The sequence below is a fragment of the Sander lucioperca genome, chromosome 10 (assembly GCF_008315115.2).
Source record: "Sander lucioperca isolate FBNREF2018 chromosome 10, SLUC_FBN_1.2, whole genome shotgun sequence".
NCBI classification, from domain to species: domain Eukaryota; kingdom Metazoa; phylum Chordata; class Actinopteri; order Perciformes; family Percidae; genus Sander; species Sander lucioperca.
This window is the reverse complement of record NC_050182.1, coordinates 22,314,885-22,342,289: the sequence shown is the minus strand read 5'-3', so window position 1 is coordinate 22,342,289 and position 27,405 is coordinate 22,314,885. Positions and strand designations below refer to the sequence as shown.

General features: G+C 41.0%; 1 protein-coding gene across 5 annotated transcripts in view; it reads left to right on the top strand.

Annotated features, from left to right (window-relative positions):
- The window catches only part of usp45 (ubiquitin specific peptidase 45), a 44,531-nt gene extending 17,803 nt beyond the window's left edge, over nucleotides 1-26,728 (top strand). For 3 of the 5 annotated variants that reach the window (XM_036006238.1, XM_036006237.1, XM_036006239.1), the window contains 12 exons: nucleotides 1,728-1,835; nucleotides 2,629-2,759; nucleotides 9,533-9,620; nucleotides 12,251-12,332; nucleotides 12,741-12,832; nucleotides 14,171-14,227; nucleotides 14,931-15,062; nucleotides 15,894-16,548; nucleotides 17,309-17,406; nucleotides 17,581-17,667; nucleotides 20,154-20,298; nucleotides 24,674-26,728. In XM_036006238.1, coding sequence (XP_035862131.1) covers nucleotides 1,728-1,835; nucleotides 2,629-2,759; nucleotides 9,533-9,620; nucleotides 12,251-12,332; nucleotides 12,741-12,832; nucleotides 14,171-14,227; nucleotides 14,931-15,062; nucleotides 15,894-16,548; nucleotides 17,309-17,406; nucleotides 17,581-17,667; nucleotides 20,154-20,298; nucleotides 24,674-24,804 — 1,806 coding nt within the window. In that variant the 3' untranslated portion in view covers nucleotides 24,805-26,728. The remainder of the gene's footprint in view (nucleotides 1-1,727; nucleotides 1,836-2,628; nucleotides 2,760-9,532; nucleotides 9,621-12,250; nucleotides 12,333-12,740; nucleotides 12,833-14,170; nucleotides 14,228-14,930; nucleotides 15,063-15,893; nucleotides 16,549-17,308; nucleotides 17,407-17,580; nucleotides 17,668-20,153; nucleotides 20,299-24,673) is intronic. The other 2 variants (XM_036006240.1, XM_031322674.2) reach the window with 2 other exon arrangements.
- The last annotated feature ends 677 nt before the right edge of the window (nucleotides 26,729-27,405 follow it).

The following is a 27,405-nucleotide window of genomic DNA, read 5'->3' as shown; positions in this document are numbered from 1 at the left end:
TAAGCTGTGTCACGACGGTGGTTAACAACTAGTTCAATCAACCCAGGGTTTTCCAATCCAGCGACGGGCGCGTTCACATAAAAGAGGCGGTGTCTGCGCAGCACGACCAATCGCAAACAACTACTAGAGCCACATATTTTATATAAGAAGAGCAAATTATAATTCTACATAATATATATAATATGAAGAACACAGACACACAATACAGTCGCTGCTTCGTAAAACAGAAGGAAAGCTGGCAAAAAAATAGCTGACGCTGTAAATGCGTAAATTACAAGGCTTATCAATATCACTTCCTCATCAGTCAGGCACAAGATCTGACCATAATTACACTTGTGCGTTACACTCTCTCTCGGTGACGCCGTTATCAATCGAGCATTGATTGGTCAGTAGGCGGTGCTTTTACACCGGTTGATCTCTAATCTCCAACATAACCTGCTCCCGACCAGGTTAGGTGTTCAGCATGAGTTACCACGGCGATTGAACCCGGTAACAAGTGATCCACCTTCGTGGTACAGAAAACCCTGGGTTGAACCTGAAGTTACCTCGTTAACGGCAAATCTTGCTTCGTGGTACAGGCCTCTGGTTGCAGGTCATTGCTTTATTTAATGAGACAATACGAGAGAGTCACAGGGATTTCCATGGTAACATGGCAATATGAATATGAATGCCCATTAAAAGGTGGAAACACTCAAGTGCTGCCTCTGAGCTGTGTGGCCTATAGTGAACCAGTCTTACAATGACTGAGTGTAAACAGGCTTGGCCTTTAGGTCATTTTGAAGTATATTTAATGCAGCAGTAAATGCAGTGCCGGCTTGGACACGTTCACCTTCCCAAACGCTAGTGGCACTCAGTGTATGCAGGGCATGTTCACCATACAACACAGCTATAGAGCCTTCCCAGGTTTTCTCTGGTCGTGTCATGGTGACTTCAAACCAACATACCTCTTCAACAATGAAGCAGTTTTTTTCCGCCATTTTGTTCATCACCCTCAGGGCCTTCCTCGTTGATTGAAATTTGAGTGAGCGCGCTTTACATGGTTTTCCCTCCCTCTCCCTCCCTCTCCCTGTCTGTTTGTATTGTCTTCTTGAAAATTGCAATCTTTTTGGTGAAAACCCATAATTGTCAAAGGGTGAGCTGTGTCTGCATTCACAATGCCAGCTCCATTGTGTGTTTTCCATAGCAACTGTCTTCATTGCCAGGATGTGACAAGGAAAAGGGAAGGAAAAGATGTTTCTCTAACATGAAGGGGCAGTGACTGCTTCAGGCTATCTCCTCACCAAGGACCTTCTCGTCATTTCAAACTCACAGATCATAGATAGATTTGAAAGCCTCTTTCAGAATAATGAACTCACCACAAGTTTTCCAAGTCCTACTACAGTGGAGATAACATTTCCCAAGGGTATTTTAATTGACGACATTGGATTGCTACAAGCTTAGTATCAATACAGTTTAATATCTTTGAAGGATTATAACTTTTTGTTCTCTTTTCTTGTCCACAAAATTGTTGTTGGGTCTTTTAATCTGATGAATAGCAAAACCACTGTATATGATCAATTTGATGATCCAATGATTTGATGAATAATGCTAATACATAATACATGCATGCAACATTTGTTGATCTTATGAACAATACCTTTACCCATTGCCATTCAATGCATAGATGGATTGAAAATTGTTAATGAAATGTTAGTAAAAGTCTTAAAATGATTCTTTTCTCTCCACAGAACCTGTCTCAGACACACCTGCTCATCGACCTCATCCAGGAAGTGAAGGACAAAGGTTACAAACTGAGGATCAGCCCCACTGTCGATACCAATGTGGTACAGTCTGCTGTCCATCTCTTCTACTTCTTAAGCTATTGCGGGGTTTACCTGGGTTTTAGGTACAAATGAACTCATACGCTCATTTGCACATTTTGGTGACGTCATCAGGCAATTATTTGCACGAAGCTTAGTGGTTGTCGGTTGCAGCGAGGGAGAGATCACTAAAACTCCAAAACTTGGAGGAGTGGCTTGTCACTAAAATGACAATTGCTGGACCACCTTAAAGGTCAGCCCACCTTAAGTTAGTTAGCCTCTGCACACTCACTAATGTGTGGGCTGCAGCTGCTGCAGGGGGGGGATGCGGGGCTGCGCCTACACTGTATAATTGCAGGAAAAACCCTGTGTTGTCTCCTCCAAACTAAACAATAGATTGAACAAATCAAAAATGACCTTGCTTGATCATCCTAATGCTGCAGACTCGTTGTTCCCCGTTTGCATTCATTAGATCAGTGACAGCTGACCCTGATAATAAATAGTTTTAATTAATTAATTGAAAATGGGTCCTATGTAAGTATGTAAATGTTTTGGTATTTTGGCAACTTTCGGTCTAATTTTAAAACGTAAAAAGTAAATTTGAAACTTCTTTATGAGCATTTGTGACAAATTAAATTACATTTAATTTTGTTGTTATTGTACTTTTGACCTTTTTAAATATCATCCTAATTGATAGAAGTAAATCATTAAAACTAAAGTAATTTTGAGTTTTCCAAAACTGTTATTATATAACTTGTACTGGCACATTAAGTTAAAGCTGGATCCTGTTTTGTTAGTCTTATTTGTATTTGATCTCTTCATATTCCAGAGTCCATTGACAGTAACACTGCCCAGTCCAGAGCCCCTGACTGCGGCCATGTTTCTCTTCCTCCAGAGCATGAAAGAACCAGGGAAAGGACCGGTCAATCCCAAGATCCTTTTCAACCAGCTCTGCCAGAAGTAAGACGCTACTCTTCATATCAATTACCATAAAATCCCCCATGATGATACACTAGCTTCAGACTCAATTGATATATTTCACCACAGGGTCAGTAAAGTTGTTTAACTGTGCCATAATTGTTAGTAATGCAGTTCTCCATCATCACATTAGCAGTTTACAACACAGGAGCCACAGCTTTCACCTGCTTTCATCCCCTCACTGCTGTTGTGACCACTTTAACCAGCCAGACCCAGGTAGCACCTGGTCCCAGCTGAATGCCTTTCACGCACTCAAAGCTCAACATACACTAAACATAATACAGGCACTGTACCTTATTAAGTGTGTAGCAGCAGCTACTGATGTGTCACTCTTTCTGCCACTTGCCGCACTGCTGTGCCACCTGTGTCACATTTGATCCATAGCAAGGTCTAACAGGCTGTGTCATAGTCAGAAACAGCCCTACATTTATGAACCGAATAGTTTTATTCTCTTTTATGAACAGTGTGAATTTTCAGTTGGCTGGGTTCTTGTTTGAGCGTGGTACACTGGTGGTTGGGTCCACCCCGTGTGTGTGTATTTGAGTAGGGGGTGTGGGGGTGGGGGGTCTTGTACTGTTTAGTGGTGCAGGTGGGTGACCAGGGCATTTGACATGGGATGACTGCCTACGTCTCTGGTGCCGCTTTGACAGTTATTCTGGTACCTAGCTTTCATCAGAAAGGCCCTGTGTGTGCGTGTGTGTGTGTGTGTGTGTGTGGGGCCACCTCACCTGGTATCACCTCAGCCTGCAACACACATGCAGGCAATTGTGCATTCAGACAGCAAGCATTGCGCACACCTTTATGCATTCATATGCGTCTAATTTTAAGTAGGGCTTGTCCATTCCAGTGACATGCGTTTATATGACTTTTTTGCCTCAGCACCCATTACCCATACAGTATGGTACACTTATACCACTGGTAAATGTTTATGAAGGCCAGTATGTTGTTTTATATATCCATACAGTGAATGCAAATATGCAGCCCAAATATCCACACACACTGTTGTCAAAAACAAAAGGGTAGCAAACAGCAAGAATTGTGGGGAAGTTAGATATTTAAAAAAAAAAACAATGTTACAGCCCTCTTTAAAACAGAAAAAGCATTTTCTGATTAAATACATAGTTGCATAGGTATAGAGATGAATCCATTAGTCGATTAAAAAAAACAAAAACAATCCGCAACAATTTTGATTTAAAAAGAACAAAAACAGTGAAAGAACCAAGAAAAGCACACACACTGTTGAGCACTTAAACTCATTTTCTTTATTTTAATCTCTACATCTTCACAGGAGCTGGAAGGTATCCAGGTATACTGTATATTGGGGGGGGGGGGGGGAATCTAATTCTTTGAGCATTTTTTAGTGGTCAGAAGTCTTTGTTCTGAGTGACCTTGTTCATTTCTTGATTCCAAGCAATGGCACCGAGTGAAAATGTGAAAATAGCCAGAATTGACGGAACACAGTGTGTGGGATTTCTTGGTTCTCCTGCAGACTTTCTGGTTTGCATATAACTTTTTCGAATGGGATTTCGATGGAATATATGCAAATATACCAGTTATTATATTATTATATTTATTATAATCTTATTATATTTTTCATGGAGCCGTGGGGTGTTGCACAGGCCGTGTAAGGGCTAAAGCATCTAGTCAGCTTTCAAAATAAAAACCCTGTGGAGACTCCTGATCGTATATCACACTGCTACACTATTTTAACAACTAAAACACAGCCACAAATCTTTATTCCATGATGTTCATAATTGGACTAAATGGAAGAAACCATTAACTATGTAGAATACTTACTTTTATGGTAGTAACACAAAAATCCACAACAAAATCTCTGAGTTGGGCAGGCAAGACGCTCTGCTTCTGAGACACTCCTGGTGTGGTATTGTGCATGGCGGACGACAAACAAGAAGAACAAATCCACAACACAACCAGAATGAGCCACATATGCGCCTAGTGGAGTCCCCTGGTAATACACTCCTCCACACAGCAACTCATTTCCATTCAGTCAGGTCTAAAGCTTTGAGCTGAAAGGACAGGGTCAATAACTGCTCCTGTTTACAGAGATATTTTTCCCCATTTTAGTGACCTTTGTGATGGCTTCACTCTGTGAATATAGCCTATCATCCTGACTTGTCGAAGCAAGCTTTTGTCACTCCAAGAGGTTTGTGTCTGCACTTGGCCTGTGGGGGCAGAGAGTGCTTTTCCATTTTTCTTTCACTGTCTTTCTCAGTATGTTGATGTTGACAGGCAGGTTAATAAGGATTTCTGGCTCCAATGGAGGCCAGTTTGAGTGTTTATGTGCAACACTGGAGCTCTATTCAGCCTATTTATTCTGCTCTTTCCAATAGTTTGTATTAGGGCTGAATGATTTAGGGAAAAAATCGAATTGCAATTTTTCTGCCGGATATTGCGATTACGATTCAATTTCAAATCGAGATTTCAATTTGAAAACAATGAATCATCGCCCTAGTTTGTGTGTTTCTGCACGTGTGTGCACATGCATTTGACCTCAACCAGCTGAGTACCCCACAGCCTGCCTCTTCCTCCTGCCAGCGGAAGGGGTCTGGTCTGGGCTCGGACCAGTGCCAAGCTATGTGGGTTGGATGGTCAGCACCACACACTATCTGGTGCCAGAGAGGGTCACAGCTTGTACCCAGGCTTTTTTTTTTTTTTTTTTTTTACTACCAACATCATTGTTGTCAAGACGGGAAAATAACATTGGATTAAAGAATCAAATATTTATTTACGTCCTCCTGGGCACCTGGAGTCTGAGGTCAGGGACAGAGGTTTTTATACAGCCTGTGTTATTGTGAATGGAATCCAATCTCTATGTATATCTAATGCATAAGCTGTACAAAATGGTCGTACAGAGGCATTCATCTACACCTGTTTATTTCAGGGACTGATTCAATTTTCAGAACAGCCACTGGACACTTGTATTGCACAAACATGAACATTGTGCTGGCTCTCTGCTCTATCCATGTGCTGCGTACATACCCGCATCTTTCAAATGTTGTTTATCAGCCTTTATGGGAAGCCTTACATTCCTGATAGAAATAGCAGAGGACAACAATATATTTCATCTAGTGCTCTGGCTGGCATCCAGGACACACACACATATCTACATTGACATAAATGCAGTACACACTCAAAAAGGCAGGGCCGGCATGCTGAGGTGCTCAAAAGGAAGACCGCTTTCATGTTGAACAAAAGAGGCAGATATTCATAGTTGCTTAAAAAAAGTAATAGAAATATTGGTTTGTGTACATGTGCTGAGCCGAGAAACGCAGTCAAGGGATTCTAACTTTACAATCTGATGATTAGAATCCATTCACTTTGGTCTATCTTGTGAATTTTCAGAATACCTGTGCAAATGAGCACAAGTTGATAAATACATTGTTTGTTAGAGGGAGACACGAGGGCAAAGGTGGCAAATACTTAACCTTAAAATCGTGTAAGTTGCAGCAAAAGACACAAATATTGCACTACAGCAGAACCAAAAATGCTTATTACATGCCCCCCCTAAAAATAGAATAAAAAGAACATATGACAATCCTGTTTTTTACAGTATAGCTAAATATGAGAGTATGTTAGATGATAGAGTATGTTATGGTGATATGATAAGATGTTGTATGGTCTACATACTATACCATATCATTGTGCTTTACTTAGCTTTAGTGAGGCAAGTAGAAAATAAATGTTTTAAATACATTTCTAAGGGACCAGAGGTCAGTAGATACCAAACATATTGATTAAAAACAAAAAATGTATTTTAAGGAATCTATATTCCACAGTGGGCTTTAATTTGATATTGTGATTGGCTTACAGGCATTCAAATATACCAATATCTCATGCTATAGCATGCATAAATATGCCTTTGCATTTTTAATAATTTTATGTCTGTCACCTAGCAGCATATTCAGCCAGTAAACATTTTTTTTCTCAATCTTAAAAACTGTATTTAAACAATGCGGTTGCCTGGGTGAGAGGTTGGAGTTGTATTGTTAGTAAAGATACAATCAGGAAATAAAATAACGAAATGTACAATGCATGGCACCAAACAAAGGCAGATATCTGTATAGCTTTTTTGTTCTCTATTTGTACGATACACCTTTTTTATTAACATATTGTAAATAATTTTTTTATGCCTATGTGTGAGGATATGATGGATGAATTTAATATGTGAACTGTGTGCGGGTGCATTGTGTTGCTCATACAGTGTGTGTGTGTGTTTGTGGGGGGAGCTTGTGTGGCCTTGTGTCTGGTACTAACTCATCCGGCTATTAATTGTGTTAGCACCGCAGCTGTTTGCATTGGCCAGATTGAGAGCAGCGCTACAGGGCCCTTCTGCTTTTCTCCACTGGGATGAGCTTCCAGACCTCCTCATTCCCACTGATCCCAACCAACCTTTTCATTTTTTTTCTCTATACTTCTCTGCGCCCCTCTCTCACTCTTTTTCTGTCTCAGTCCTTCTCAGTTTTGCTTTATAGTCCTCTCTGTGTCTCTCTCTTGGGAGATTGACGGACTAGTTAGCCGAACAAGAGGGAAACATTCCTTTGCATGCTGTTCGTTTTTTGGGCTGGCGAATAAATTACATATGTGCTATCTACCATCCCCCCCCACCTTTCCCATATGTCTGCACGAAAAGGGCAGAAGAGACAGAGATTGTATCTGTATATGTCGGGGGGGAGACGACTTTAGGCTCCTCCAGACCTCCTGGTTATGACCTGTGTTGAGGGCAGGTGGTTGGCTATCTCCCCCCCAACTACAGACATCCATTCTTGGGCCATGTCAGCGTGTCTCAGAGGGATGATTTCATTTAAAGTGAATTCTTTCAATAAGTAGGATTATGGACAGCATTAATGAAAACAATGGCTACAAAACACTGCAGCCAGAGAACACAAATGGCTGTGAATATTATTACTGTGTATATTAATAAATATTTATCAAAATGGTGCTGGCTATCTGCTGTGTCAAAGAATTGGTGGCCAAGATTCCCATTTAAAAACGCCTCGTCAAACCACAATACACAAAAGAGATCTCTTTAAATTGACAGGAGATTTGTTAATACTACACCATAAAGAACTGACGGCTACTGGTGTAATCCATAAAGTACCAGTGAAGGACCACCAGTACTATTAATGGAGTTAACCCGCCACCCCAACTCCACGTTGTCCTAACATTCTCAACATTTGACTGATGGCTTTTCAAACCAGTGATGTGGCGTCTTAGAGTGTGTTGTGCCTGTCGGACCAACCTGTCCTGTGGTTATGTGGCTGGTTCGGCCCAACAGGTTGCAGTGGCTCTAGCCTTGGCTGCCCATCTGCCCCTGGCATCTGTCCCCACATCTGCTTCACTGCGGACGGCCAGGGGACGGACCCAAGGAGAGCCTCCCCTCTAACCGCTCTGGCATTAATGTCCAGGATGGATATCCACCAACTAAATGGCAATTACATGTTCAGCAACGGTAGAGCTGTGGTTTGACTGCTGATTATCATTATTTGCTCTCTGCAGAGCACTTTTTCCTTGAAATGGACCTCTGTATTCTACCGAGATAACCCAATGGAAAAAAGAAGTGTAAATTGGCTATTCATTTTAGAGCCTTGTCTACCTTTTGCAACTTCCTGCCAGCATAAATCATGATTGAAAACCTGTGGAATTATTTTGAATTGTGGAATTACAGAAAAAGAATGCATGAGGATCTAATGCAGTATATCATTCCTGGTTAAACACTGGTTAAAAAAAAAAAGAATCAATGAAATAATTGATTGAAATAATTTGAACTTTTTGCTGGGAGGGGGAGTCATGGTGTGCTTTATGTCACCTTCATGCTTATCAAGATGTGCATTGTTAAAAAAAGATCAGACTTGCAAGCCTACAAGTTTTTTGTTGAGAAAGGCATTGTGGGGATTTTAGGAGCCACATGATTTTTTTTCCTTCAGTTTCAGATCATTTTCCCAGTTAAAATGCCATCAGAAATCCAAAAATGCAAAGCTGAAAGAGCAGGTTTGAATCTGTGAAAAGAGAAAAAAGTGAGTTAAATCTCTGATAGGACTGTTGAATGTCTGCAAAACAAGTTTTAAAACTTTGAAGACACAGATTTGTAACACTGAAAACATTAACCTGCCACAGTGAGTATACCCAAATTGCCAAAATTAGAAGGTGATCTGCAAAACATGATTAGACAGAAAGAAAGTATTGCTTCCCAGATTTACAAATTGTTGAACAGCTTCCAGGCAGATAGATGGAGTGCCCTTCAAAGCAATTGGGAGAGAGACCTGGGGGTGACATTAGATACAGATGTTTGGGGTTCTACACAATCTGCGTGGTCCAAGGTAGTTGAACTGATCTTCCACTCTTTTCAATGGACACCTAATCAACCATGACTTGACTTGTCTTAACTTGTGACTTTGTTATACTGCTGCTCAGCTCTGTAACACCTCTGTTGTTCTAGTGATTGCTTTATGTTTTCGGTTCAGTGTGGTGGTTTGTTTGTCTCTCAGCAGGATTACAGAAAAACTGCTGGCCCGATTTTCAGGAAACTTTGTAGAGGCATGGGCCAAGGAAAAAACCATTACATTTTGTAGCGGATCCAAATCACAGGGCGGATACACAAATAATTCTTCACTTTTGTTTGCGTCTGGGAAAATTCACACTGTATTAACATTGTGAGATAGAGCATGCCTTGACGGAGGTCTGCACTATTTTTCTTGACTTTCATCAATGTTTTTATTTATTTTATTTTTTTACAGGGCTCCACGCTTCAAGGGCTACCAACAGCAAGACAGCCAGGAGCTTCTGCACTACCTGCTGGACTCCATACGAGTAGAGGAAACTAAAGTGAGCTTACTTATTTATACATACACCTGTAATGGCTGTAAAAAGCTTAAACCCACATGTTTTTTTAAAGTTTAGAATATATTTGGTGGGGATCTTTTGTCATGTTTTTTTGCTCAAGTTTTAATTTTCGTTTGGTAGAGGAAAATGTGCTAAAAGTGAAGACACCACAGTTAGTCGGTTTATAACAAAACTCGAGGCTGTCCGGGGATTTAAAGCTGTCTTTCATTTTTTAACCACTATAATGCTAAAAAACCCATCATACTCCACTTTGTGTTTTGTGCTAATTAGCTTATTTTACAACAAGTGAACATGCAAAACTAAGATGGTGAAAATAGTAAACATTATACCTGCTAAACATCACCATGTTAGCACTGTGACTGAAAAGCCTGCTGACATTAGCATTTAGCTCAAAGCACTGCTGTGCTTAAGTGCAGCCTCACCGAGCCGCTAGCATGGCTGTAGACTCTTAATTTGTTTTCTTCTTGATTTGGCAAATTGTATTTTTGTTTTAAATGTTGTTATTTTTAAATGTTGGCCTGGATTGCTGTAATTGTGTTCATGCTAATATCCAAAATGAGTTGATAGTAGCACCAAAAACAGAAATGTCAAACACGGGCGCCCGCATAGCTCAGTTGGTAGAGCCGGCGCCCATATATAGAGGTTTACTCCTCGACGCAGCGGGCATGGGTTTGACTCTGACCTGTGGCCCTTTGCTGCATGTCATTCCCCCCTCTCTCTCCCCTTTCATGTCTTCAGTTGTCCTGTCGAATAAAGGCCTAAGAATGCCCAAAAAATAATCTTTAAAAAAAAAAGTCAAACACACATGGAATTCTGTTTGTTTTTGACAGCCATCCTTAACTAGCGTAGTCATAATGTAAGACATTCAGCTGTGTGTTTGTGGGTGGCTGTGTGCTCTCACATATCCCAATATCTTGGCTCTAGCCAGTTTTTGTGTTTAAACCTTATGGTGCCATGTTTTTGGCAAGTACAGAGAACCCCTTCCCCCCAGGCCTTCACGGGGCAATTAGGAGACCCCACAGCAGCCCTTTGCAGGGCCCCACCAGTGGTTATGTGAACCAAGGAGAAGAAGTTAGCGGGTGTGTTTAGTGGTCAGGCCCAGACCCGGGAGGGGCCGCAGGCTGAGCTCCCCTATTCCCATTTAAACTTGTGAACACTGACAGTTGTGCCACTTAGGGGACTTGCAAGTGGCACGACCGGCATCATTGTGTGATCTTGGGAAACCCACAGCTGCTGAATGAGCTCCAGGGCCGTCCCATTGTGCTTGTCACCCACAGCCCCCTCCTACACGCGCGCGCGCGCGCGCACACACACACACACACACACACACACACACACACACACACACACACACACACACACACACACACACTCACCCATCAGCCCATCTCCCAATCCAATCAAGGAGGTAAAGAGGGAGGGGGTACGGCCTCATCTATTCATTCACTCAGAAACTCATTTATACAGCCAAGCACAAGTGGCATTTTAGCCTACATTGTTGAATGATTTTTAAAATGAACGCAAACATTAAACTAGTTACTAACTTGTCTAATAAATATGAAATGTGTTATAGAAGGTTTCTTAATGTAGCAAATCCAAAGACTGGATGAACATGACACAAATATTTTTCCTTAAACTGACAGCAATTAATATATACCTGAGTGAGCCAGAATAAACCCATTCATTTTGAATAGGCATATTTGAGTAATTCATATACCGTTTAAATATTATACACACACTGTCCTGCGTGTGTGCCTCTGAGGTAGGCATTTTTGCAGTGGGTGTCGCCAACCTTTTAGAGGCCCTAAGTGTTTGTGTTGATTGGCCATTAGTATCAGGGATCTAAATATGCTAATTTGGCCCCAGTCAGTTATCACCAATTAGCTGAGACGGTAGGTATTACTCTCTCAGGGCATGGACTGTCCTTCTTCGCCCTGTCTTCGTTTTAGTTTCCACCCCTGCACCCTTGTACCAGCAACCCTCTCCACCCCCTCTAACCCCCTCCCTCAGCCCATCCTGTGTGGGACAGTGCACGCTGTTACTTTATGGAGGGTGGGGGTTACTGGTAATTAATTAGTAGGAGAGCCCCAGCCTGGTTTGGCTGCTGACTGAGGGGTGAACGCTGGCCGGGCTGGGATTAACACTTTTTGACCTAAATAGCCATTCCAGTGCGTGGGTCCCGGGACAATGGGGGCTGACTGGTCTCGACCACAGACATAGACCATGGCCAATTATCTATTGATTGGTGCTTTACTATGGCTGTGCCTCTTCACAGCTCTGTTGCCAACACACTCACTGACCATGTCACCTTCAATGAGTGGGCCCTGTGAAGAACGTATAGACACACACAAACACTGTTCATTAAGAGATTTACATGGTAACGTTTCTAGACAGGCACAATAATTATTTTACACTAATGATGCTTGTAATAGGTATACCTGTCAAACTGAGCTATAGGCTAGACTTTGATATTTCACTAATGGATGTAATAGAGGGAATTCAAGAAAAAACATCCCAGAGTGAGTTTTATTTTAATTCATGTATTTGTTTTGCATCTAGGAATATCACTTTAAGTGACCATTTTCATATTATTTTGTTTTTGTTGTGTCCAGAGGGTGAAAGCGGGAATTCTGAAGGCTTTCAACAATCCCACAGAAAAGACAGCAGATGAGGAGACCAAACGCCAAGTCAAAGGTTCATATACTCGCTGTAGTGGATACATGGCCAAGATCAATAGTCCCATCTTGTGGCAGTAAATGGAAATACAGCTCAGTTACTAATCAGGCAAAGGGTGGTTTGATGGAAGACAGAGCTAGTTTATGTTAGATAAACCTTAACTGTCACATTTGTATTCATATTATCAATAAAACCCAGTTGTATACCTGGCCTTTATGTCACTGTTAACACTGAAAAGTTAGACAGTTTACCGTCATCTTAATTTCAAAAAGTAAGGCTACATATGCATTTTTAGTCCAAGATAGGTTAATATAACTAGTTATTAGCCTTTATTGGAGGTATAATAGTGACCAGAATGGTTAAGTGTATTGAAGTGACTATTCATTACATTGTTCAATTGAAAACTATGTCTATCTTTCCCACTAGCATACGGAAAGGAAGGTGTGAAGATGAACTTCGTTGACCGCATTTTTGTAGGCGAGCTGACCAACACAATTATGTGTGAAGAGTGTGAGCATGTAAGTGTGCGTAGGTGAACTGTAGAATAGTCTGTGTGAGGCATTCAGGTTTAGAGGTCGACCGATTAATCGGCCGGCCGATTTTTGCCATTTTTTTTACATAATCGGCATCGGCCAATATCCCAGTATATCAAGCCGATTAATAAGCAGGCACATCTGCGGGCAGCGCCCAGACCAGCTGCCTCCAGCCCCTCCCCTCGTGAATTCTTGCGCAGTGTGTCTCGCAGAGTCACTTCAGGTTCAGGCGCTACCGTTAGCAGGAGCATGTTGCTGGTGTTCTTGCCTTGCCGTATAGAGGTTTAAAAACTAGCACGTATCGGCCAAATATCGGCTGACCCTGATTTCTAAAGATCGGCATCGGCCAGAGAAAAACCATATCGGTCGATCTCTATTCAGGTTCAGGCAGGCATAGCTCAATGGAACACTTATGAAGCACAGGGTCACACTATTCAGGCAACCTTATCTTCAGACAGTAGTTGCTTTTGAATGCAGTAAATGTGTAACACAGTTACTACTTAATACTTTGTTGTGAAAGCTTCCCCACCTTTTTCATATTTCATTTTATTTCACTATTGCTTTAAACTATTGCCGCAGGAGGCACGGCCGATTGCCAGCTGATTTCCAGCAACACTGGCATTCTCAAATCATGAATTGACAGATATTTGTCACTGACCTGAAGTGAAGCTAACCAACATTAAAGTGCCCATATTATGAAAATCACTTTTTCTGGGATTTGGGGTGTTATTTTGTGTCTCTGGTGCTTCCACACACATACAAACTTTGAAAAAAATCCATCCATGCTGTTTAGAGTGAGATACAGTTTCTGAATGTGTTTCTGGGTGAGCTGTTCAAAATTGGCACGGCTTGTGACGTCACAAGCCGAAACGAGCAGGCTAACCGCAACCATTAGCTTGTAGCGTTAGAGAGAGCGGTGCAGTACAACAAAAATATGGTTGTTTTTTGAAAATTAAACCATGTAAACCTATTTTGGTACAACCTTAAAATACAATTATGAATCTGAAAATGAGCATAATATGGCTGCTTTAAGTTGCCATTTCTCTTCTAGCTGTTATATTCAGGGAACATTTCTGACTTCAATACCCACAACCAAAGGATGTACTGAAAAATAAATCAGAGGAATTCCGAAGTCAACAGAAAAAGCAAAACTGCAGCAGGCATTTACAATAAAGTGGGAGCTCAGAGTTGTTAACAAAGCAAATGCCACTATGAAAACTAATGAACATCCTTGAAGATAGAGAGCACCAGGTGACAACTAGCTGCTTGGCTATTATAATGAATGCATATGCTGCCAACACTGACATGTGATTTCTTTTTCAGATCTCCACAGTGAAGGAGGCTTTCATAGACATATCCTTACCCATCATAGAGGAGAGGGTGAGCTGCTACAATTGTTCATAAGAAAATAAATGCAAATAATATTAAAGAATGATGAGTATTACTCTCATAGAGTATACCTAACCTAATGAGTAAGAAAAACAAAGTGTCACAGTTATTTGACTGATGGCAAGATATTAGAGCCCGACCGATGTATCGGCGGGCCGATATTATCAGCCGATATTGGGCATTTTCCAAACTATCGTTATCAGCATTTATAATGGCTGATAAATAAATATTTAAAAAATAAAATCATCCTGTTGGCAACACTCGTGTTTAACCCTTTAAGTTTCATATCTTTAAGTTTGTATTTTTATACATTTTATGTATCAGAACTTTAATATATTTTGATGTTCCTCTGTTCTGTTGTGACAATAAAACAAACAAGTTTATTTTTAAACTGCATTATCATATTTTAATGAGGACGCATAAATAACTACAAATAACTAATGTTAGGGAAATCTGTTTATGTTTTGTTACGCGTTTCTGGATGTTTAAAAAAATATATATATCGGCCGATATATTGGAATATCAGACTTTTAAATCACCAAATATTTTTATCGGTATCGGCCTTAAAAATCCTTTATCAGTCGGGCTCTACAAGACATGCAAGGCTTTGCTCGTTAATTGTTTTTTGCAGAACAAGTTCTGCCACATACTGTTTATGGTTCCACTTGGATGATGCTTTATTTATTGTACTCAGATATCAAAACCATCCAACCCTGGTAAGCTGGGTAAGGGCAACCGGGAGCAAGACACCCACGTGACTCACAATGAGCAGGTTCTTTCCGCAGCGCACTCGGTCAACAGAAACACGAAGAAGCTGAGCGGACAGGTATTGTTTATAGTCATGCTTCTCAGTGAAATGATCTGCTGAGTTTGTTCATTTGTTGTTTTTCTGTATCATGCTGCAGGTTTTTTTTTTCCTCCAATGTCTGCAAACTGATGTAGATAGATACACACACACATACACACATATTTTTGCAATGTGCAAAGCATGGGCCAACATTATATTCATTTCATGGTGGGTAAGCTAATAACTGATGTTTTTCTGATGTGTAATTATCACAACATATTTATCAAATTTGGTACTTCCCCTCTAAAGTATTTCACATCCATGTCACGCCCTATTTCCACGTTGACTCTGCTTACAGATAGAGCCACAACGCTTGCACAATATTTGGCATCTGGCACATCAGGCTAAACAACACAGGATATTTCAGATGATGTACAGGGTGGACGATTGTTTACTGCAATGAGTCACCAAGCTGTCTTTCTATATCTTTGTGTTACTGTATATTGGGCCAGAGAGATACGTTTTCTTATTTCAGTGTCAGTTTCCAGCCATCCTTACAAAAGTAATATATCTGTTGTAGCTTGCAAAAGTCTTTCCTCAGAGTCATATGTGCTGATTTCTGTAACCAAGTCACAGCATTTAAAGCATTCCTCCCTACTCTCTTGTGAAAATGTCATACGTAAGGATGATCTTTTACGTGCCTATGCTGGCAATGCTTTAATTCACATTTGAGTTGTGCAAAAAATTATATCGGCAGATGGCCAGAGCAAATAAATCGAGATCCTTTTTAACCCTGACACAAACATGTCAAGTTTCCATGAGTCTGCATCTCTGAAAGGGGCTGATGTATCCGTTCTTCTTTTCCCCCAGAAGCAGCAGAGCAGGAGGTCTTCGAGCTCTGTGGAGGAGAAGGGAGCAGGCTGCAGCGCGGAGCGGCCAGAGGAGGAGGGGGTAGCTGGTGGATCAGCCCGTGGTGTCTCTGTCTGCAAGATGGCCGCTGCTGGCAGCCTATCAGACGGCAGTGAGAGAGACTCAGGTGCTCAGGACAGCAGTAATGACGCTGACAGTGAGGCCTCAGAAAGCGAGTGGGCCCCACGCACCTCCCCCTCCAGCCACGGACACATGTCCACCCCATCGTCCACCCTCACTCCATCCCCTACGCCCATCTCTGCCTCCTCCCCCTCGGCATCATCCTCCAAGAGGCAAGGTGGCGCCGTAGAGCAGCTAGTTACTGCAGTGTCTAAAGTCAACCTTGGGTTTACTTCTGGGGACTGCCCTCCTTCGACACACTGTTCTCCAGAGGAGCAGGGAGAAACGCAGTCCCGAGATAACCTCCACCATCAACACCACCAGGGGGCCTTCCAGGCGCTGTCCCACAGTTACACACCCACTTCCAAGGAGTGCTCCATCCAGTCCTGCCTCCACCAGTTCACCTCTGTAGAACTGCTGATGGGCAACAACAAGCTACTGTGCGAGAGCTGCACTGAACGCAGACATAAACAGCTGCTCAAGAGCAGCTCAGCCGGTAAGAAAAAACATCTGCAAACAATAAAGAGCTTTTTAGGAGCTTTGAGAATGAGCAATAGTCTGCAAGTTGCCTACCTGCAAATGATTGACATAAATATTTTCAGAATTATTGCCAGAATATTGTACATCTAATCATTACATCAAAGGTTGTCCATAGGAACCCTTTAATTGTATTTACCCCATTAGGGATCAATAAATAGTATAAATTATAAATTATTATTATTATTTAAAGTGACACTTCACATACAGAATTAATCTTTAGAATATTGAATTCTCATCCCCTGTAGGCTTGATTGTTGGCTGTAAAAAGTATGGAGTTTCCTCCTAAATTGAGCTTGAGTTCTTGTCATTTTAAATAGATTCCAACCATTCCAGATTTTGCTCTGAAACAAAGTATCAAAACAGCCATAGAAACTTCTTAATCCACTCCTGTGGCATAATATATATAAAACTCATATTTCTGCCATAATACAACTGACCGTGTTGAGATCATCAGTAGCAGGTGTGTTTGCACACGCCAGAGCAAGTGCAAATTCTTAACTAGTGTCAAAATAAAGGGCTAACATCTCACTTTTTTTTGTCATTTTCTCCATGGCTCCAGATGTTCCTGTAATAAACACTTGCTATTTTCAGTGTGTTTTTTTAATCACTCAAATCTTTTTTCCAGAGATTCCTGACTTTTTTAGTTTAAATAAAACGGTATGGATGTTTTAACTGTTAAACCTGAGATTTCTGTGTGTTTTGGCTTATTGGCATAGACAAGAAGGTGGAGAAGATTTACACCAGTGCTAGGAAGCAAATGCTGATATCCATGCTGCCTCCTGTCATCACATTGCATCTGAAACGCTTCCATCAGGTGAGAAGCCACACGCAGCCTTTTCTTCCCATCCATTTAATCATGCAGATGGTTCAATAGTGTATTTGATGCAGTAGTGTGTGTCTTTTACATATCCTTAACGGTGACGTTGTGGGGCTTTTGTTGTGGTCTATAGGCCGTTAATGTGCCGCCGTTCTGTTTTTGTATTTCAAGGCAGGGATGAACTTACGAAAAGTGAACCGCCACGTTGACTTTCCCCTGATCTTGGATCTGGCTCCATTCTGCTCGGCGTCCTGCAAGGTATTAAACTTCTCAAGTTTGGTCAAACTTGTGATAAAAGATGTTTAACCTCTTAGCATAAAGGGCTGGGGGTGGAGGACAGGGGATGTTCAGAGGTAGATAAAAAGTCAACCGTATATGCCACATAGAAGTGGTGTGTATGATGGCCTTTCTTATGCTCAATTATGTCTCATAAGTTGCAGCAATTTCTGGGTTGATACCATTTGTTACACATATTTGCTAAATTAAAGAAAATTTACCACTGGGGAATTGATAAAAATGGTCAGAAATCTCTCAAATACCACACTAAGACACCAAGACCTTGAGGAAAACCATAGAAAAATCAATGCTTTAGAAACCCCCTTATTGTCAATATACAGGCACAGGTCATTTTATACAGTGAGGTCAAATTTCAAAAAATGGTCTTACTACAGTAAAATAGCTACTATGGGGACTAACATCACACATAAATACATTTGGGCTTACTGAATCCATAAGAGTCTCAGTATTCCCGTCATGCCCAATTTATGCAATCCCAAGACTGTTTAGGGACCCCTGTGGGCAGAAGTATACAAATATAACATTTTTACGGAGCCCCCCTGGTCCCACTTTGTAAAAAAAAAAATTAATTATAACTATCTCGTGGCCTCAAGATAGTATCTCGTGGCCTCGAGATAGTAACTCGTGGCCTCGAGATACGTATCTCGTGGCCTCAAGATAGTAACTCGTGGCCTCGAGATAAGTGTATATAAAAGGAGAATGCACAATGGAGCAGCTTTTCTCCCCAAAGCAGAGAGTGCAGAGAGTTTCTCCTAAAACCCAACCTCCGCCATCCCGTTATTGTGTTGGGTCCCCCACGGCCGTCTCCCGGCGCGTAAGGCGCCCTTTCCCCGTTATGTTTCTCCAAACCCAAACTCCGCCATCCCGTTATTGTGTTGGGTCCCCCACGGCCGTCTCCCGGCACGTAACGCGCCCTTTCCCCGTTACGTTTCTCCAAACCCAACCTCCGCCATCCCGTTATTGTGGCGGGTCCCCCGCGGCCGTCTCCCAGCACGTAACGCGCCCTTTCCCCGTTATGTTTCTCCAAACCCAACCTCCGCCATCCCGTTATTGTGGCGCGTCCCCAGCGGGCCGCCTTGCGGCCGCCTCCCAGCTTACAGAGCATCATTTTCGGGCGTTTCCCAGCCGTCTCCCGGCGTCCTTTCCCCGAGAAAATAACGTGACATTTACACGAACTGCCGTGAGACTGCATATCCATAGTTCTTTATAATTCTTCTTCATATTTTATAGCCTATATTTATACTTTTTACATGTATATACTTGTTTATTTACCAACTTCTATTATTATTTATATTCCTTTAAATGTCTTGATGCACTCTCTGCTTTGGGGAGAAAAGCTGCTCCATTGTGCATTCTCCTTTTATATACACTTATCTTGAGGCCACGAGTTACTATCTTGAGGCCACGAGATACTATCTTGAGGCCACGAGTTACTATCTTGAGGCCACGAGATAGTATCTTGAGGCCACGAGTTACTATCTTGAGGCCACGAGATACTATCTTGAGGCCACGAGATACTATCTTGAGGCCACGAGTTACTATCTTGAGGCCACGAGATACGTATCTCGAGGCCACGAGTTACTATCTTGAGGCAACGAGATACTATCTTGAGGCCACGAGATACTATCTTGAGGCCACGAGATACGTATCTTGAGGCCACGAGTTACTATCTTGAGGCAACGAGATACTATCTTGAGGCCACGAGATACTATCTTGAGGCCACGAGATACTATCTTGAGGCCACGAGATACTATCTTGAGGCCACGAGTTACTATCTTGAGGCCACGAGATAGTTATAATTAATTTTTTTTGACAAAGTGGGACCAGGGGGGCTCCGTACATTTTAATAAAGGAGAAAATAAAACATTTTTTATTGCATGAGAAAGATGCATGTCTGTAAAGGAGAGACCCGTGGGTATTCATACTACACATTTTCATTCAGATATCTTGAAATGGGAGGATAAGGGCCTACTTTGAAGATGTCCATGCCAGTTTTTCCCTCACTAAATTGAGGCTTATTTTGAAGCGTTATTTAGAGAGGATAAGGGCCTACTTTGAAAATGTCCATGGCAGTTTTTCCCTCACTAAATTGAGCCTTATTTTGAAGCGTTATTTAGCCCCCGTTTCCGACAAGCTATGGTTGGTAGGTAGGTATAGTTTCTTAGATCGTCTAGTTTCATATGATACCATTATCTTCACTGTAGCTGAAGTCGAGCCCGCTACAGCCTCTCAACAGTGAGAACTACCGACAGTATGTCGGATTGTTAAGAGGTTAAACTCTCTTACATTCACCACTACTTTACTATTTCTGTACTAAGGTCTCTAGTAGTTCAGTTTGTAATGAAAGTCCTTAGGTGGTAGTGTTCTTGGAGACCTCCATCTCTGTATATTTCCTTTTTCTTAGCTCTGTTTACCTTTTTGCTAACCCTCTTTCTCGTTTTTACTAGAACCTGGCAGCTGGTGAGCGTGTCCTCTACAACCTGTATGGGATTGTCGAACATAGTGGCTCAATGCGGGGGGGCCACTACACTGCATATGTAAAAGTGCGTGCTCCCCAGAGGAAAAAAGAACAGCACCACAGGAACCTGTCAGGTCAGGGTTTGGTTCTCTTGAGCTCCTTAAAGACCTTTTTATCTTTTTTCTGTGTCGTGTGTTTGAGTGCTGTTCACGAAAGTGACCAGAATTTTGCAGTAGGCCTCACTTTTTCTTCTCTTTTTAGTTAACTCAATGCAATATTCTCTGTTTAATAAAGATAAGATAAGCCGTTATTGATTGCCAGCGGGGAATTTTGGTTATTGCAGCAGTACAAGGAAATAAATAAATACAGATAAGTATAGAAGGTAACAAAAATAAATAATAAAAGTTACATAATCTAAAATAAGAATAGAATAAAAATAAAAACTATACAAAAGTATTTGAAGACAAGATGACATGGTAAAGTGACAGTGGTGTCCAAGTCCATGTCAACAGTGTAGACCAGACTAATATATGGTATAATTATGTTGTGTTTGTCTTAATATAATATAATATAATGCAAGAGTCAATGTAACATATTAACATAATTTAGGGAAGAAGAAGAAGAACTGGAAGACTGAAGTGTAGAATGTGAATAGGAATGGCACCAGAACAGTTCCCTGAGGTGCACCAGTGTTGCTAATCAAAACCTCAGAGGCACAACCATCCACTCCAACATATTGAGGCTGACCAGTGAAGTAGTCTATACTCCACAATGCAGTGAATCCCTAGAAGCTTATCCCTTTACTGGGCTGGAGTGCCAAACAAGAGATGGAGCATGCACAGTTGGCACACTTGCTATGGGTACAGTCCGTCCTAAATTTTGGGCTGCACACATACGTCCACATAGGGGTCTGTGCGGACTAGAGGTCGACCGATTCATCGGTTTTGCCGATTAATCGGCACCGATAGTTGATTGGTGGAACTATCGTTATCGGCAAAAATCCATACCGATGGTTGCGTCCGTTGCTGGAGCGGCTGAGAAGTGCGCGCTGTCATTCATTACACAGTACGCGAGAGCTGAGAAGGGTCTGCTGGCATCATGCATTACAATAGCGGCCTCTAGAGGCGAAATAAAAACTATCACTGATGCCTGGTGTTGTTTATTATCGACACGTGTTACTGCGCGCTGCACGGAGAGCACATGCTGTGCGGAGAAGGCTGACCAGATGCATCAGATGCACGTTTAAAGCATCGACAGCAAAAAGGTATGTATACAGTTCATATTAATTTGTTGAATAGATGCTGCATTAGTAGAGAAAGAACAGCACAACAGTATATTTGTTTGCTTTCGAGGCTGAGATGATGCTAAACATTAGTAGTAGGCTAACTTACCTCAAGCGGTTAAAACACTGACAAAAATAAACGCAAGTCCGACCCAAATGTCAGAATCAGAACCCTAAAGGATCGTCCACGATCCCAAACGGCACCTCTGATTCATATTTAGATCATTTAATAACAGTTAAACGTAGAGACTTACTGATGGCTGCAGCTAAAAGCTAACGAGTTAGCCGTCACGGGGGTGTCTTTGGTGTCTTTCTAGCCTTTACAGGTGATTTTCTGTCCAGCCTGGAACTTGTGCCTTTTTTCGGGGTTGTTGAGCATTAAATCCAAACTGTTACATCCAAGATTTATCCACTTGATGTCCATAATTCATTACGTTTTCGGTCATTTCTGCCGCTAACTCCGTGCTACCCATAGACAGTAGGTGCTACCGACAAGGGGATCTCCCATGATGCCTTTGTTTATGTTTTCAACCAATGGGGAGGCAGGTCCGTCACACATTACGCCTTATATGGGCATCCAAGCGAGAACAAATATATATATATAGTATAAAGTGGGAAAGATAGATCCCTCCAGGTCAGAGATCGTCTGTTACCGTTCTAAACCGTTCTACAGAGAAGAATGGCGTCACTGTTTTGAGATTGTTTGTCCTTTATATGAATTATAATGCTCATTATGTTTATTTTTGCACTGGATGACTCCAAATATGTAGGAGAACTGTTTTAGACTACACACATGCTTGTGTAGCATTGCTGTGGGTGTAATATCAATAAATATGACATTATTATTTTGATTATTGGCAAAAGCGTCTGGACTTTTTTTGAAACAATGTATGTATTTTGTCAACTGTATAAGTTATAAATACTATCGGTCGATTAATCGGTTATCGGCAAATACGGCCCAACCTAGCTATCGGTATCGGTAAAATCCACTATCGGTCGACCTCTAGTGCGGACCCTCTCAAACACGGGGGTGCGGAAACAGTCCCTCAATCTTCTCCTTGTAGCTGTTCTTGGCCTCTCAGTTTTCTCTTTAAATTCTTTTGACAGCCTTCGCATTGAAAGCCCACTTCTTCTTTTGAGAAGGCTTTTCATCTACTTCACTCTCCTGCTGCAGCGTGTCTCTAGTGGTATTCCAGGAGCTCGTCGCAGGTCTATGCAACCAAATGAATAGTTTTGTACTATGCAAACCAGATGTATAGAAATGCTCAAGATACACAGACCGAAAGTAAGAAAATTAAGAAAAATAAGCAATGTAGCTGCAAATTTATGGGTCAAACATACATTAAAGATTTGGAATAAAGTCCAAAAGCAGTTGAGGGGAGGGACTGCTTTATCTTGGGCTATAACTATTAATGGTAATATTGAGTTCCTTCCATCTTTATCAGACAGCAGCGGCTTTCGGGGATGGGCTGAGAGGGGTCTCCTCACAGTGAATCAATTGTTTGACGGAAATGTAATTAAAACCTTTGCCCAATTAAAAGCAAAATTCAAATTACCCTCAAGTGACTTATGTAAGTATTTTCAAATAAGGAGCTATGTAACAAAACATAATGATTGGGAACTGATCAGAAGAGAGCCTACAAATATAGAGAAGCATTTTATTAATTTGATTGAAAATGGTGGTACAATGAAAAAACAAATGTCCTTGATGTACAAAAAACTGTTGATCGACATGTCAGATAACACACAACACATAAAACAACAATGGGAAATGTAGCTGAATGTTACCTTGGATGACGATGTTTGGGTTAACATTTGCTCTGGCTGCCATAAGGGTGCGGGCAGTCAGGTCTGGAGGGAGTATGATTGGAAGACTAAAATCAGATTTTTCAGGACTCAGTTAAAATCTTTCCTCGCCAAGAGTATCAGGAGTGACAAATGTTGGAGAAACTCATTCAATCACATCTTTTGGGACTGTCCCGTCATACTTAACTTTTGGAGGGACATTAAGGGCATTTTGGAAAATCTACTAAAAGTGAACATCTCTTTAGACTCCCAAACATTTTTACTGGATATCTGTCCAGACAATCTTTCTCAAGACCAAGCATTTCTTCTCCATCTCCTCTTAATGATGGCAAGGAAAATGATAACAATTAAAACCTGAGCCACCTACCGTTACGCAATGGACACAAAAGATAAGACAAGTTTATTTAATGGAACGGTTGACAGCACAGCTGCAATTAAAAAACCCCAGTTTTTGAAAGGAGATGGGGTCCTGTCATTGACTTTCTGAAGTAGGACACAAGCCTGTGCTTTAAATTGTTTATGTTTCTGATTGTAAATAATGTGTGGAGCCCAGTCTCAGGACAATGTTCATGTTTTTTTTTTGTTTTTTGTGTGTACTAATAAAGTTAAAAAAAAATAAATAAATAAGCAATGTAGTGAGAGAGCTGCTGCAATAGGCTGCCTACCGCTTTGGTTCCATATAGACAAAATTATTTAAATTATGTCTCCAGATGAGAAAGATGAACAACTGCCAGGGCAATTTTTACCCAGTGCAGTATGTTAGGCAAAACACTCTGTTAGCATTTACCTAATTTAGTAATGATGTGCACAGATTTGCATCATTATAGTTTTATTATAATATCAAGGTAAGGGACGAACATTTATATAAGCTTATTAGCCTATTAGCTATTTAGGAAATCTAAATGAATTTTACAAATGCTAAACTAGTTTATGGACAGGAAGTCACATGTTGCTTCCCACATGGCTGTTTGTATTTTATAACAAACATGTTGAGAGACAAATCTGGACCCTCATGGCTGACAGATATACAGACACACCTTTGAAACACACGCAAACATACTTCTCTATAGACCAACGTTACAACCCGTCTAGGGTAAAAGGGCCGCTTCTCCACATATCTGTACACCGAACAAGATTATTTACCCACACTGGCCTTTAGTCAGACTTAAAAAAAAATAACAGAAGACTACTACCAAAGAGTTAGTGCCTTTTTTTTTTTTTTAATTTATCTTTAATGACATCACCACCACGAGACAAATACAAAACCACATAGCAGCTTATTTCTGTCTGTGTGTGTGTGTGTGTGTGTGTCTGTGTGTGTGTGTGTGTGTGTGTGTGTGTGTGTGTGTGTGTGTGTGTGTGTGTGTGTGTGTGTGTGTGTGTGTGTGTGTGTGTGTGTGTGTGTGTGTGTGTGTTTTCAGGTGCCAGGGATGCCGGCAGCAGCTTCCAGGGCCAGTGGGTGTACATCAGTGATACCACTGTTCAGATGGTACCAGAGTCAAGGGTACTCAACTCTCAGGCATACCTGCTCTTCTACGAGGAACTGCTGTAACGTGTCTAGCAGACGTATTTTTCTCTAGATCTCCGTTTTGCTTCGTATTGTTTTTGATACACGCCCGTACTACTCCTCATGCTCTATCTGTGACTAAGTGGGGGGGAAGAAAAGGGAAAGACTTCCCTGTGCACTCACTTGTCTTACTAGAGGAAGAACTATCATTTGCATACACATTCTCAAATAAAATTGGCACCTCTGAATATCTTAGATATAAAAGATGAACATCAGATGTTAAAGTTATTATTTTCTGATAATTCATGTTTTAAAAATCCTACCCTTTAAGAAGAGGTCAGGAGAAAATAGTGTTAATGAGCCTGAGCTGTTTTAAGTTTAACGACCGTCACGATGACATGCCTGCGGTATGTGCATGAAGGAGTTTTCTACAGTAACTACAGGAAGTAAGCAGAATTATTGCATGCTAAACTGCGCTCAGCACTGACTAGTTGATGTCAAGTGTGCGTGTATGTACACATGCACACATGTATGAGTGAGTGAATGAGTGAGTGAGAGACAGGAGAATGTAGATTTAAGGTGCTATGTGTATCATTTTCACATTGCCACAATAAATTGAGTTAGTATTATAGTTAGTGTAATTATTGTAAACACTCGTGAAGAAGATTGGCTCCTCTGTCTGCATTCTACACAGAATATTTTTCATTGTGTGGCACTGGCTCAGATTTGTTCCGATGTGTGCTTGATTGTTTGTGGCAGTGGCAGATTATAGATGGTAAGAAATGCCAAGAGAAAAATGAATTCAGACATGTTTGTTCTTTTCAGTAAAGAGATTGATGCATGAGGACAAGTAGCAATATCATTCGTGACAGAGTTTATGGAAAATATGGGCGTTCATTTAAGAAACTCGAGCACTAATAATACAGCACCAGTGGTGTTAAATAGTGGCTTGTAATTCCCTCAGCCTTTGCCCTCTTTATTTATGTTACTGATAATAACCAAGCTATCACAGCTAATAATAGTTTACATTGACATAGTGGTTTAAATTGTTACACATAGCACCTTTTTAAAGAACAGCACAACAGTTATTTTACAGCCTCCTTTGAGCATATATTTTTTTTTCTTTTTTACATCAGAATGTTAAAATGTAAGACTATTAGTGAATTACATTTGCCAAAGACAAGTTTTGCAACTGCAAGTCAGAGCAGAAAATCCAAACCAAACACACGAGGAGTTTACTTCATACAGTTTCTTTAACATTTGTTCTTTCGAGGCCATCAGTATGGTTCTCAAGTGTCGTTGCACAAACAAAACTACTCCGTTTATCAAATCAACAAAGCACCATGTCTGCCTTTGTTGTATTTCTGCTCTACTGCAACTGTGTAGGCGCACTCACAAACCCATTAAGATGTTCAACAAAAAGTCAGCGCTGTGAATATCCCTTATACAATCAATAAGGTTGAGTAAAACAGTACTATAAAAAAGAAGAAAAAAAAAAACGTCTTTGCTGTAATGTGCATGGGTTAATGTTCCAATGAATGTATTGCCTATTCTTGAAATGTCTGTCAAATGAGCTGTTCATCTTTTTCTATGAAAATATTTTAGATGAAAACATTTTTCTTGGTTGTTGGGACATTTGCCACAACAGTAGAAGGGAAAGGGTTGAACATGTGCATCAGAATCTAGAGCTTGATTATTTTTATTTTGAAACGAGGACAAATTCAGTGCCTGTGCTTCAGGTTTAGGAAACCTGTGCATGGTGAAATGAAAAACATATGCATAGTCAAATGCAAAGAGGGATATTTGTGACAAACAGTATTTATGTACAGTAGAAGTTACTGTAAGGAAAAAATAATGAGTATATGTAATTGTACATACTAAAAACAACACACAATCATGGTGCTTAAGGCGTGCAGGGTTTTTCCTCAAGGCGGCTTTTTGTTTCCAGAAAATCATTTAATTTCATTTATAAAAAAAATTAAATAAAAAAAAAACATTGAAATGAGTATACCTACAAACTGTATCAAAATAAAACTAATTTATGAACTGAATATCCTACAAGGCTCATCTTTCTCTCCATGCGTTAGCCTTGTGCAACAGCACAAGGGGGAAGGTTTTTTTTTTTTTTTTTTTTTTTTTTTACTGTTTCTGCTTTGGACTTGATGTCATCCTGTTTTTACTCTCAGCGAGATGTTGTCCAGCATCGCTGTGGGCTGTCGCTGTGGATCCAATGGTGCCACACTCAACCCATCTTCACCAGTGATCGGCCCTGACGGGAGCAAAGCAGCACTGCTTCAGAACATGTCGCGAGCTGGTGAAGAGGAGGTGGGTGTGGAATCAGGAAAAGGGCAACGTCCAAAAACATCGCTTTGCACGTCCTCTTGTTCCCACACGCTGTGACATCCGAGTCATGCTGCTGAAACATTAAAACAGATTGTCAAAGCGCCACCAACAAAAAGAGCAAATCTTTTCTGAAATGCATTTGTCTATTTTTAAAGCGGGGGTGGCTTTTGGCTCGGGGACATGCTGCTGAAGCATTAGATGTGATTTAATCTCACTTAATGAAAGACACCCTCCCCCTGTGTGAGGCAGATGTAAGAAACTAACGCTGGAATGCTCATTACTGTCTTCCTATCTACCAGCAGT